This window comes from Paramormyrops kingsleyae, chromosome 23, assembly GCF_048594095.1.
Source record: "Paramormyrops kingsleyae isolate MSU_618 chromosome 23, PKINGS_0.4, whole genome shotgun sequence".
In the NCBI taxonomy this organism is placed as follows: Eukaryota; Metazoa; Chordata; class Actinopteri; order Osteoglossiformes; family Mormyridae; genus Paramormyrops; species Paramormyrops kingsleyae.
In genome coordinates this window covers 4,013,962-4,028,343 of record NC_132819.1, presented here as the reverse complement: position 1 = coordinate 4,028,343, position 14,382 = coordinate 4,013,962, and the positions used below count along the sequence as shown (strand labels likewise).

At 46.4% G+C, this 14,382-nt stretch overlaps 1 protein-coding gene across 2 annotated transcripts in view; it reads left to right on the top strand.

Annotated features, from left to right (window-relative positions):
- Positions 1-3,864: 3,864 nt before the first annotated feature.
- The window catches only part of LOC111860223 (class I histocompatibility antigen, F10 alpha chain-like), a 108,528-nt gene continuing 98,010 nt past the window's right edge, over positions 3,865-14,382 (top strand). Inside the window, exons 1-4 of one of the 2 annotated variants that reach the window (XM_072705830.1) lie at positions 3,865-3,976; positions 8,121-8,381; positions 8,967-9,245; positions 9,943-10,222. In XM_072705830.1, the coding sequence (XP_072561931.1) occupies positions 3,919-3,976; positions 8,121-8,381; positions 8,967-9,245; positions 9,943-10,222 (878 nt within the window). In that variant the 5' untranslated portion in view covers positions 3,865-3,918. Of the gene's footprint in view, positions 3,977-7,530; positions 7,571-8,120; positions 8,382-8,966; positions 9,246-9,942; positions 10,223-14,382 lie in introns of those variants that run through there. The other variant, XM_072705832.1, reaches the window with a different exon arrangement.

Here is a 14,382-nt window from a genome sequence, read left to right as displayed (position 1 = left end):
GGGCTCTACACTCAGGTATAACAGACGATGGCCAGGGAACCCTACAGATATTGGTATGAGTGGAAGGATTGTTAGGGCATTTAGGCTCCCAAAAAGGAAGGAAGAAAAAATATCTATGCACAAAACAACTCTGAGCGGCATACAGGATACACCTTAACCAAAGCCATGGTGACCTGCTTGACCACACTGATATCATACTACCCCCTTCTGTCCCGCTTCGTTAAACCCAGTTTAGTAGGTTCACCCCTTTCACTCATGCACTTACCTTCTCCAGATGTTCTTGATGCAGGTGAAGGCCCCTGGCGTGGCTTCCCAACATCCTTAGCCCCTTTCCACCCACTTTAAGTCCATGTCTGGGTTTTCCTACCTGCTGCCCCATATACATCTACCAAGGCTGCAGCCTCCCCCACTGAGCCTGTGTTACCTTCTCAGATCCATACTTGAAGCTCTGGGGCCAGCAGATGGAGGTCCTGCTCCAGAACAATCATACTTCCCCACCTCTTCCTCACTCTTCCCTTGTGGCTGCACCCATTTTTGATGGAGCTCTGAGTTACACATAAAGCTCCCCTGGGGTCTCATCAGTTCACACCTCAGTGGAACAGAACTGGAGCAGGTCAATCTCTGCATGCATTTCATATTTAGCTAATATAGCTGCCTTTACCTTACTATACTCTAGTGACTCATATATATACATACATATTCACATATGCACTCATAGTCTGGCCTATCAGGAGGGGCACTAACCTACCTGCCTAGTCGGTTTTCTCGCCACAGACACACCACAGCTATTCTCTCAGATGTTGTGAGGAAGAGCCCAATATCATCATCCTCCTGTAGACACTGCAGGTGAGGCTCCCTAACCAGCCTTGGGGCTGTTTTGTCTTGTTCATTCAACTGATGTGAAGTTGCAAGGTTGGTCTGGGGAGTCACACCTTGTAAATCTGAGGAGCTGAAAGATGTCAGGGTTGCCTCTCCTGGAGACATGCTGTGCTGAACGTCACTCCTTCCTGAGCCTGATGTCGGGCCAGTCCGCAGATGTACCTTCTGTTGCAGCAGGTGAACTGAGGTTTCAGGGTCTTAGATCAGGATTGTTGCTGATCTGAGTCCTGCTGCAGACACTATTCTCTGGCCTGTTGCATGTCACCTCCAACAGCACCTTCTGGAATCGATTCATCTGCCAACTCAGCATAAATCCTCTTGGGAGGCATTCTCACCAAAACTCTTGAAGAAAAGTCAAATTTTTACTCACTATTACCTCCTAGTGGCTGGTCCCACTTATGACACCTGTTGTGATTCCCTGAGCACCAGCAAAAACCAGGAGGTAGAGGCCACAAAAGACAGGAGGACAGTGTCACGCCCCGCTCCGTCCGCTCCCGATGTGTGCCACGCCCACCTCATTACCTCCTGTTTCGCCCTAAGTGTTCCCACCTGTAGCTCGTTCTCTGTTACCTAGTCTTGTGTATTTAGTCCGAGTCTCAGTCTGTATTCGCCAGATCTGTCATTCTGTCACGCTCGCGGGTAGAGCAGGCAGGCAGTGCAGCCGTGAGCAGATCGGCGACAGCAACCGCAGCAGCAGGCGGTGCCGCGGGCAGAGCGGCGGCATCAGCAGCAAGCGGTGCCGCGGGCAGAGCGGCGGATGCTACAGCAGGCGGTGCCGCAGGCAGAGCGGCGGCAGCTGCAGCAGGGTCCGGACCATGCAGGTCCGGAGGCGGCAGGAGGGGTGCCGAGCGCGCAGGCGCCTTCCCTTTAAGGGCTCTCGGGACCCGGGGAATAGCGTCTCTTACGGCGCGGATACCTCCGACGCCCAGACGCTCCAGCCGGTAATAGTACGCCTCCATCGGAGGTGGCTTCTCCGGATGGAGGCGGGCCAGGCTGGTAGTGGCGGTGTCATCCCAGGCGGGGAGGAGAGTGCAGGCTCCCAGGTAGAGCGTGGGAGTCGCCTCCGGCTCTTCCTCTCCTCGCTCGGTGAGCCGGCGCTGTAGCCGACGGAGGCATTTCCGGGCTTTCGTCAGCGGGTAATGCTGTCCGGGCGGGCGCTCCTCTTGAAGCAGGTCCCGGCCCCGGCTAGCCAGCTCCATGGCTACCGGGTCCTCCAGGACCTCTGGCTGGGATTGCCAATACACGAAAGTTTGCAGCAGTCCGAGCCGGTGGTGCTCGGACTGCTGCTTCGTGCTTTCGGAGAGATCTGTCATTGTGTAGTGTCCGTTGATGTCCGTGCTTGTGCGTCTGCTTGCTATTAAACCCCGTTACCCTGACTACCTGGCTACGCTCGCCTGCTTCCTACTCACCCAACCCGCGAGCGTGACAGAATGACAGATCTCTCCGAAAGCACGAAGCAGCAGTCCGAGCACCACCGGCTCGGACTGCTGCAAACTTTCGTGTATTGGCAATCCCAGCCAGAGGTCCTGGAGGACCCGGTAGCCATGGAGCTGGCTAGCCGGGGCCGGGACCTGCTTCAAGAGGAGCGCCCGCCCGGACAGCATTACCCGCTGACGAAAGCCCGGAAATGCCTCCGTCGGCTACAGCGCCGGCTCACCGAGCGAGGAGAGGAAGAGCCGGAGGCGACTCCCACGCTCTACCTGGGAGCCTGCACTCTCCTCCCCGCCTGGGATGACACCGCCACTACCAGCCTGGCCCGCCTCCATCCGGAGAAGCCACCTCCGATGGAGGCGTACTATTACCGGCTGGAGCGTCTGGGCGTCGGAGGTATCCGCGCCGTAAGAGACGCTATTCCCCGGGTCCCGAGAGCCCTTAAAGGGAAGGCGCCTGCGCGCTCGGCACCCCTCCTGCCGCCTCCGGACCTGCATGGTCCGGACCCTGCTGCAGCTGCCGCCGCTCTGCCTGCGGCACCGCCTGCTGTAGCATCCGCCGCTCTGCCCGCGGCACCGCTTGCTGCTGATGCCGCCGCTCTGCCCGCGGCACCGCCTGCTGCTGCGGTTGCTGTCGCCGATCTGCTCACGGCTGCACTGCCTGCCTGCTCTACCCGCGAGCGTGACAGACAGCAGGATGAATTCCAAAAATATATTTCTTTTATTTTCAAAAACCCCAAAATTCAATACCCCCTCCCCCAAAAAGGAAGGAAGAAAAAATACCTACTGTACGCACAAAACAACTCTGAGCAGCATACAGGATACGCCTTAACCAAAGCCATGGTGACCTCAGAGGTCTGACCAGCCATTTCCCTTCCCACGCTTCATGCTGCCCCCCCCCCCCCCCCTCATTAACGATGCTCGACACCATCACAACCCCAAAGGGGGAGAGTGAAGAACACAGTTTACATTAAACAAACATCACACATTGTCTCATTAACAGTTAAAAAGGATAATACACATAATTTGATTAACTAACGAAATTCAACACATTTTATTTAACCCCTCCCCTGTCACCACCCCAAAAACACAAAATCCTTCCTTCCAATCTGCACCATATTGAAAAGTCCAGTTACTTGGTACCACATAAAACATCCACATTTCACCATAGGACCCATTTAATGGTTGTACTTCCCCTGGTAAGTTTGAATGAAACATCTGCAGACTGTTCTTCACTCCATTCTGTGCATTTAACTAAGCAATAAATCAATGTTTTAATAAGTACCGAGGTATTAATTTATAGTGTTACTCTGGGTCCAACTTAGCAAAAAAAAATAAATTCTTTAAAAACTGCATATAACAACTTCGGTCGCGCAAGTTGCTCAGACGGGGGCATCACACACTGGATGGATGTCAGTGCGTCATTTCACATCCTAATAATTAACACAAAGTAGTGATGTCAGGTATTCTCTTGGTTACTATTGGCTAACAACATGTCCGTCTTCTGCTCTCATAAAAACGCAACAGGCTATGAAGTCTAACAGTGTCCAGGAGGTCCATATGTAAGTGGGTTGTATTTTTCATTCTCTTACCCAGAATTTTGCACGACATGTTGAACACTCTGCTTTTTATGCTCATTTTGTTTGCCATTGACTTCATATTTGCCAGTAAGTGTCAATTTAACTTGTAAACATTTCTAAAGTTAAGGCTTTTTAAGGATTTTTAGTTTTGAAATTTCTTGGTGAACGATATTCAGTTGTGAGTGAATTTCAGATTTAAAGTTTAATTTTATATGCGAATCCGCGGGGTGGTTCTAGGGGAGATCTGGGGCTTAGCATAAAACCCTGTTGATGTGTTGAAGTTCAAGATTTAAAAGTTTAAACTTTTAATCGGTTTAACTTTTCTCTGTTTTCTTAACATGCATCCAGCACTAACAACACTGTTATATGTACTTTTTAGTCAAAAAGGGAAAAAAAATGTGTAGCTGAATGTATTCAACTTGTCATGTGGTGTCTGTAGTCTATCTCTGGTAGAATAGCGGCTAATAAGGCATGAACTGTTACTTCTGCTGCTGTGGTTTGCACTGGTAGAGCCGCTTCTTCTTTCCATCCATATTTTGTTCTCTTCACTCCTTTTTCCTGTTTCCTGTATCATGCAGAAGTTCTCATTTCAAAGGCTGATGCATTTCCTCTGTTCTTTCTGGCTCAACTGAAGCACATACAATTAGCAATTTTAATTGTATCATAATTTACAGTGTCAAATAATTTCATTAATTTAATTTAATTAAGTCCAAAGCAACCAGTTCAACAATGGTAATCCAGCGAGATCCAAAAGTAAAGTCCACAGTAATATCCAACGGTGAGAAATCCTGACAGTAATAATCCACAGAGAATTAAGAAAGATACGAAAAATGTCAGCAGTGGCATTTTTTCATCGATGACTAAAATAACCTGTAATCTATCTTAGACGTGTGAAATGCAAAATGCTATTTGGCAGTAATGGCCAAAATGTTTTTAAAGCCCACATGACACATTTGGTTTCGTAACACCTGTTAGCTTTCAGCCCTTTTTTGAACAGAGATCTATTGTGGTCAGAAAATAGAACACAGGGTTCCGGAAGCATCATTTTGACCATCATTACAATTTGTCACGTTCTGACGATAAATACTAGTTTATACCTATAATTAACAATCTGATTTTTTTTCAACTTTAACTTGGGAGTAAAAATCAGTCTTAAAACGGGAAAGAAATAATGATTTAACATTTATCGTGATAATTATCGACTGATATGAAAAATGTTGTCATGATAACATTTTTGGCCATATTGCCCAGAGTTACAGATGAAACAAATCTTTAATTTTTCATGTGAATTATCTGAATAGTTCCCCATATGTTAGTTTCTGTGTCTGAATGTGAATTTTGTTTCTGTGCCAAAGAAACATGAATATCGATACTTGGTTATTAAATGCTATCAAACGTGGCCCAGTGGGCCTTGACACCATACAGTGATATATAGGTGGCCCTATATTCAGGGGCGCCGTAAGGGGGAGGAAAGCTAGGACGATTCCAAGGGCCCCTGAGTGACAGGGGCCCTAAAAAATTAGGAAAATAACTGGATTGGTTTGGACTGGGGGGCCTAATATGATATGCTTTCATGGGGCCCAAAATCTCTAGCAATGCCCCTGCCTATATTTACCTGTCACAGAATGCCCGCCCTGACATAATCGCAATTTTTAAAGGTAAAGTTGCTTCGCTTCTCCTGCACGGCAGAAGCGACCGCTCGCTGTAACTTCATTTTTCTTGCCTTAAGCAGAATTTTAGAAACTCGCATTACTTGTTCATTATGGTATTTTACAATGAAACCTTAAGTTAAAAATGAACAACCTCCTGTAAAACACTCGAAAGTGACAGTAATGTCTTTCTTTTCGACAATGGTCGCTTGTGTAAATACAGTCGCCTTCAGTCACAAGGAGCGATTCATTTACTTGAATAATATGTTTGACACTTTGTTGAAGTCATTCTGCTTTAGCATTTCTCCTATTCTGTCTTCTTTTCATACCTATAATGCGGCGATTAGTTTCACACTCGGCACCGTCACACCTGGAAATACGACATCAACCAAACACCAAAAGTAATCAGAATGTAGTTTTTTTACCGCTGTCACAGACTTTTTATAAAATTGAATTTCCCCTTGTAAGAACTAAAAAAATTATCTTAACAATGTCAAAATAACAACTTTTCATCACCTTTACCAAATATCTCCACAATGCAGCGGCGTTAGAAGCATTTTGAATGTGGGGGGACACACTGGCATAAAACTAATACTTTATGTTAAATGTGGGGGGGTCCAAATGAATAATTATGAAATGTGAGGGGGACACGTCTCCCTCAGATTTAATGGCGGCGACGCCCATGCCACAATGTAATGTATACCTGGACCACACACAGACACACACACACACAAACACACGCATACACACACACACACACACATACAGGGGGTTGTAATTATATCTTTGTCGGGAATCTCCAAACATTTCTATTGGGAAAACTCTAATCCAACTCAACCAACGTGACGACCTCAGCCCCTACCCAGCCCTAACCTTAACCATAAGTAACCAAACAAAATATGAGACTTTTGGCATTTTTATTTTTTAATTGCATTCACAGATCTTTGTGGGGACCTGAAAAATTGTCCCCACAACATCAAAATATAACAGCTTTTTATCACATTGTATAGGACATTTGGTCCCCACAATATAATATAAACCTAATCCACACAGACACGTAGATACACACACATTAACACCATCAGGTATAATTTACTCTAACACTGTAAACTAATAATCGTAAATTTAAACCGCTACATAAACTGAACGTTAAGTTCCTACAAAACTAAAACTTTATGCTATGAGATTCACAGCTAACCCGAAGACTTCAAATTACATAAAATTATAATAATATGAAACGATCTGTCACATTTGACATCAATCTCATTTAAATCTATGTGAACACCACATACTAAACAGCAAAAGAATATGCAGCCATAGCGGGCACGCTTAAGTTCACCAAGCACCTCCCACTAACTGTACAATTCCACTGACTTGAGATCAGCAACAACACTGACATCATACTCGATCTGTCTGATCACCACTCGATCTGAGCGCCCCCACTGACCTGAAGGGTTATTGCAGTTCAGAACGATTCACTGAACTAGAAGACCCGCTGATCACAATAGTCATCGGGTCTGGTCGTTCACCAGTTCGTTCAGCGGTTCACGTCTTCTCGCTCACTCGTTCGTTCAGTGGTTCTTTGGTTCGCCAGTTCACTTGGTTCACATCGTTCACTGAAAATTCCAGTTAACTGGGTCTTTCGGTCGTTCTCTGAATCTACGGGCCCTACGCTGTCTATGTAGTGCAGTGACATCTGTTGGCCAGAATAAGTATTGCCACAAGTGAGGACCGGTTTGTACAAAAAATATTGACTAACAAAACTTCCGTGTGGAATCCCCATGTCACCGGCTGTGTCTAGTTTCGTTCAGTGTAGTCTGGTGTATTTAAGTACCTCCCTGTTCGTCTTCCCCCAGTACTGTCATTGACGTTACTGCCTGTTTGTCCCAGGTGCCCGACTGTCTCCCCCGTAAAACCCTTGTTTCCCCAATAAATCCTTCCCTTCCCCGACGTCCGGGTCTCTCTCTCCTCTCTGTCTCCGCTTCGTGCCCATTCAGCACGCAACATATGGATTTTTCTCTAATAACAAAAGGTTAGTTTTCCTAATAAACAATATTATTTTGCTGGGGAAATTATCAAAGGTTCTAAAAATGATTCAATCAATGATTCAGCATTTGTATTTTCAGAAAGAGTTACGTAGGCCTACTTTTTAATGGGTTCTTAAGCATATGAAAAAAGAATGCAAAATATTTGTTTATACTTTTTGAATATCTTAAGATTATAAAGACAAATTTTCTTTTTTTCCTCATTTTCTTTTAATCTATCTCATGTGCCTTTTGTACTTGTTATAATTAATATGTAAGATTGTCTTGTACTTTGTAGTAATTGTCACACTGCAGTGATGTTCTTGATTTGTTCTTTGTTATAAATAAAACTTAAAAAATTATTCGCCAATGGGCCATTCATTCAAAGAGGGAGGCGCACAAGCATAGCATACTTTTTAATCATAATTCAGCTATATAAATCTGAATCTGAACAGGAAAATAGTTGACATTTCCAGGAATGAAATGTGATGATCTTTAACAGCATTTAAAAAAAATTATAAATACTTACAAACCATAATGTGTGTTTTGTTTTCCCAGTCACACACTCCCTGCAGTATGTCTACAGCGGTTCATCAGGGATACCGAACCTCCCAGAGTTTATGACCGTAGGGCTGGTGGACGGGGAGCCCTTTACTTACTATGACAGTAACATACGCAGAGAGGTTCCTCGTCAGGAATGGGTGACAAAGGCTGTGGATCCTGATTACTGGGACCAGCAGACACAGATCTCCATGCGTACAGAGCCGACATTCAGAACCAACATAGAAGTGGCAAAGCAGCGTTTCAACCAAACCGGAGGTAAGAGCTGCATGTTTATGACAGTGACCCTGACAGTGTGACGTGTTTATCTGTTTTAGGGCGACACTCCACATTTTTACTTACGCAGGCTGTGCGTGTTTAGCTGCATGACTTTATTTACAGTGATTTATTCTTACATGAGATCAAAAATGACAGAAAAATAAGAATTCTGCTAATGTGCTTTTACACACTGATCTGCAGTCACACCGTCCAGTAACTCGCTAGACACACTGGTACGTAGCTTCAGCAGGGGAATCAATACTGAGGCTGTTTATTTGTATTTTTTATATGAAGGTACAGTAAACCTTTAAACAAAGTGTTTAGAAATACTTGTGATCAGACACACTTAAATCCTCAGCCTTTTGTGCTGTTTGTATGTGTGCTGTGATGATGATTTTTACTCCTTTCCAGCTTGTGTGTGAATTTAATGTCACACAGTTATTAAGGCCTGAAAGCTGCAGTGTACATGCAGGATGCTGAGAGTGAGGAGCTGCTGACAGGCCTGTTTGAAATGCTGTGAAAATGACGCCCAGAGGATGAAACCGTATCAAACCTGCCTGCTAATTCTCTCCTCTTTCTGTTCAGGTATCCACACAGTTCAGCGGATGTACGGCTGTGAGTGGGATGATGAAACTGGGGCCACAGGTGGTTATGATCTAGATGGTTATGATGGGAGTGACTTCACTGCACTGGATTTCAAGACCATGACTTATGTGGCTCCAGTGCAGCAGGCATTTATTTCTGCACAGAAGTGGAACAATGACAGAGCATTACTTGAAAGGTTCAAAGCCTACCAGACCCAGATCTGCATTGAGTGGCTGAAGAAGTATGTGAGCTATGGGAAGAGCACACTGGAGAGGACAGGTACAGTACAGCAGGTCTGGAGCAGATTGTGGGGTGTGGTCTGGACATTCTGAGGTGGGATGAAGTCAGGAGATGAGCGCATACATTCAGTTCACCTCTTTCTCATTCATGGTCATAAATCCTACACAGACCCCAATGCCCGATCACATACACAATTTTTGCCTCTTTGTGATCTGATTTTTTGTGTGTATGTATGATCCTTAGGTTTGGATGATGTCTAATTTTTATACCATCATACCGTCCCAATGTTATACTATGGTATGCAGTATTTTGAAAGTATTTTAAAAATGAAAGTTTGTCAGTATAATTCCCAGCACACGAGGCATGATAGTCAGCAAACAGGACCACACGCCGTGCTGATGTCATAATAACACACTGTACAGTGATGTACCATATTACATGATTGTAAAGCCGGCCTAATGATCCTAATCCTGAGACTTTCTTTGTTAACCTGCCCCTCCTGTGATGTTTAACCTGCTACCCCTCCGCCCCCCCCCCCCACCGTGTTTCTGTCTACCGTCCCACCTGGACTGATTCTGACAATCAGCAGTATTAGATGGTATTAGATGTCCCTGTCCTGATGCAGGCTTATAGCTACAATGTGTAGAATATTAATCACATTATGTATTTACAGGAGGGATTGCTGGTGATGAAGTGTAGCTTTTTATTTATGGATGTTTTTGTCTTTCTCCCCAAGTCCGCCCTGAGGTGTCTCTGCTGCAGAAGGACCCCTCCTCTCCTGTCACCTGCCACGCAACCGGCTTCTTCCCCAAAGGGATCGTGGTGACCTGGCAGAAAGATGGAGAGGACATGCACAGCGATGTGGAGGTGGGGGAGACCCTGCCAAACGGGGACGGAACATTCCAGATCACATCGAAACTCATGGTGAAGCCTGAGGACTGGAAGATGAACAGCTACAGCTGTGTCGTGCAGCACAAGAGCCTCCAGGATGACATTGCTGTGCTGCTGGAGGAGAACATGAGGACCAATCAGGGTAAGAGGAGCAGCGACACAGTAATGAGAGAGAGCAGCTAATGAGCGTCACTGTCAGGGGTGAACATGGTGCTTTAACCTTATTTCAGGAGGCCTTCCTTGGGGCAACATCATCGGCTGTGTGGCTGCTGCTCTGGTTCTTGTTGCTATTAATGTTGCTGGGTTCATGTTGTGGAGAAGGAGCAGGACAGGTAACAGAAAAGCCGACAGAAACTGAGCCACAGAGAACAATGGCGTCCAACTGGAAACATAAGTGCCAAGTTTCAAAGCATGTAACTGCACACAGTCTTTATACTGGTGCCTCTGACACCCGAATGAGTCTGAGTGTTTCTGACCGTCTCCCTCTATGCTGAAGACAGCAGCTTTTTCCCTTGTATTGCCTGTTTCAATGACCATATGTAAGGATTAATGCACTATGAGCTGAGTTACTTTCTACTGCCACTGATTAAATATTTTTCTTAAAACCCAGGCCACCATTGTTAATTCTAAAATTATGCACCGCTAAGACCATAAACAAGTCATTTGTTAGAAACTGTACATTCAAAGTTCCAAAAACATGTGCCAATAAAGAAAAGTTCAGAAAAGTCTGAGATAAAGTGTCCATGCAAGGCTATCACTGAAATATTTGTAGATGATCTCATGCATTTTCAGTTCATAAACGTGAAATTAATGTATTTAGGTATAAAAGTGTCAGCCAGATGTGTAAGCACGATATATTCCAGGGCTATTCAAATCACAGTCCTCAACGGCCAACACCTGCCGAACTGAAAACAAGGCCTGGATTTGGAATCAAGGGTCAGATCTGGAGACCCCTGCTATAAAGTCTGGATGGTTCTTTACCTCTGTATCTTTGTGTTAAAAAAATGTATAATGAGTAACTTTTTGTGTATCACCCCTTACTTGGTTAGAATTCCATCCATTTTGTATGCCTGCTTGTCCTATGCAGGGTTGTGGGGGTCTAGAGTCTATCCCAAAAGCTATGGGTGCAAGGCAGGGAGTAACCCAGGATGGGGCACCAACCCATCACATGGCAGGGAGTAACCCAGGATGGGGCACCAACCCAACACAGAGAAGGAAGTAACCCAGGATGGGGCACCAACCCAACACAGAGAAGGAAGTAACCCAGGATGGGGCATCAGCCCATCACAGGGCAGGGAGTAACCCAGGATGGGGCACAATCCAACAGAGGGCAGGGAGTAAACCAGGATGGGGCACCAACCCAACACAGGGCAGGGAGTGACCCAGGATGGGGCACCAACCCAACACAGAGAAGGAAGTAACCCAGGATGGGGCATCAGCCCATCACAGGGCAGGGAGTAACCCAGGATGGGGCACAATCCAACAGAGGGCAGGGAGTAAACCAGGATGGGGCACCAACCCAACACAGGGCAGGGAGTGACCCAGGATGGGGCACCAACCCAACACAGAGAAGGAAGTAACCCAGGATGGGGCATCAGCCCATCACAGGGCAGGGAGTAACCCAGGATGGGGCACAATCCAACAGAGGGCAGGGAGTAAACCAGGATGGGGCACCAACCCAACACAGGGCAGGGAGTGACCCAGGATGGGGCACCAACCCAACACAGAGAAGGAAGTAACCCAGGATGGGGCATCAGCCCATCACAGGGCAGGGAGTAACCCAGGATGGGGCACAATCCAACAGAGGGCAGGGAGTAAACCAGGATGGGGCACCAACCCAACACAGGGCAGGGAGTGACCCAGGATGGGGCACCAACCCAACACAGAGAAGGAAGTAACCCAGGATGGGGCATCAGCCCATCACAGGGCAGGGAGTAACCCAGGATGGGGCACAATCCAACAGAGGGCAGGGAGTAAACCAGGATGGGGCACCAACCCAACACAGGGCAGGGAGTAACCCAGGATGGGGCAACAACCCAACACAGAGCAGGGAGTAACCCAGGATAGGGCACCAACCCAACACAGAGCAGGGAGTAACCCAGGATGGGGCACCAACCCATCACATGGCAGGGAGTAACCCAGGATGGGGCACCAACCCATCACAGGGCAGGGAGTAACCCAGGATGGGGCACCAACCCATCACAGGGCAGGAAGTAACCCAGGATGGGGCATCAGCCCATCACAGGGCAGGGAGTAACCCAGGATGGGGCACAATCCAACAGAGGGCAGGGAGTAAACCAGGATGGGGCACCAACCCAACACAGGGCAGGGAGTAACCCAGGATGGGGCAACAACCCAACACAGAGCAGGGAGTAACCCAGGATAGGGCACCAACCCAACACAGAGCAGGGAGTAACCCAGGACGGGGCACCAACCCAACACAGAGCAGGGAGTAACCCAGGACGGGGCACCAACCCAACACAGAGCAGGGAGTAACCCAGGATGGGGCACCAACCCATCACAGAGCAGGGAGTAACCCAGGATGGGGCACCAACCCATCACAGACCACACTCCCCATTCACGCGCACATTCACACTATTGGCCAATTTGGCAATTGCAATTCACCTTAGAATATTTTAGACTGCGGGCGGAAACCGGAGTACCCAGAGGAAACCCCCAACCCCCAGAAGACAGGATGAGATGATCATGTAGATATGATACACACACACACACACACACACACACAAAGTTGGTTTTCCTGTCTAAATGTGGACTGTCCATTCATTTCTATGGGAAAAACCCTAATCCCAATCACAACACCCATCACTAACCTTAACCATAAGTAACCAACCCAGATACGAGACTTTTGGCATTTTTACTTTTTTGATTGCATTCACAGATTTTTTTTTATAAAACTCAGGTTATCCAAATGGGGACCTCAAAAGATGCCCCCAAAAGTAGGGAATTTTCAGGTTTTACTACACTTTGAGGGACAATTTGATCCTCAAATGTGATCTATGCAACCCCCCCCCCCCCCCCCACACACACACACACTCTGCTCTGTCACTGTGCAGCACTGCAGTCTGTTTGCATGATGAAACGATGAATGTGTCTGATAAACGTATGAAACAGTGTAACAGAACATCAGGATACATGTGAGCTTTGGCTGGAGCTTCATTATTACAGGAAACCATTATTAATCACCTGATATAGCTTCTGATCTGGCTGAGTTACATAGTTACACACTGGTGAGGGTTAAGTAATCTACAATATGACTTTGTAGTGGTTTTCAATATGGAATATTGGACATATGAACCATAACAGCATGGTTAATAAAATTACCATGCACATAAGATGGTGTGTGGTTCTCAAGGTTGGACATCAATGCCCAGAAGGCTGTTGGTTCAAATCCCGTGTCCCGCAGAGTATCATATCACCCCTGGGCCCTGCAGCAAGGCCCTTATCCCCAGTCACTGCCCCAGGAAGCTGGATAAATGGCTTTGCTCTCACCAGGATGAGTGTGTCTAAGGGGGGGGGGGCACTTTTGTTGGGTGCTGTGTAGGGCTGGGCGATATGTAAAAAAAAAAATATCGATTATCGCCTTTAAAAATATCGTGATATTTGATAATATCGTCTGCCCCAGGGCTTGTCCTTTAAGGTGCACAATTGCGCATGCACGCCATCACGCGCCTAAAACGGTGAAGAGCTGCGCAAAGAAATGCGCGCATTTTATTGAATGATCAATAAAAAAGAATTAAATTGTACGCGCCTCATAATTTGTCACGTGACCACTCGACGCTCCACGGAATTATTCATGACAACAATGGCGTCGAAAAAAAGCATGGATAGCAAGGGTCATCCGTGTCAGAATGCAACGTTTTTGGGGAGGGGAGGGATGGTTGTTGTTAAATAATTAATTCATAACGAATTAATTAATTGTAGCCTACCGTTTCCACTACCTGACCCGCATGGTCTTTGTTTTACCCATAACCAAACCATAAATAAATAAAGATAAGTTACACACAAATTACCACCTGTCAATCACTTTTTCCGCGGGACTCTGGCATGAATAGGCGTCGACAAACTTGGTTGGTAAAAACGGTGCAAATTCACCTTTCTGGCAATACTTTGGCTTTAGACCGAATGAAACAGGGCAGCCACGGGATACGTCTGAAGTGGTGTGTAGGATTTGCGGTCAAGTTATCCGCGCAAAAGATGCGCAGACGAGATCTGTTCGTTATGGTAAAACCATGAAAAAGGCATATTTGGTGTAGTTTATTTAATC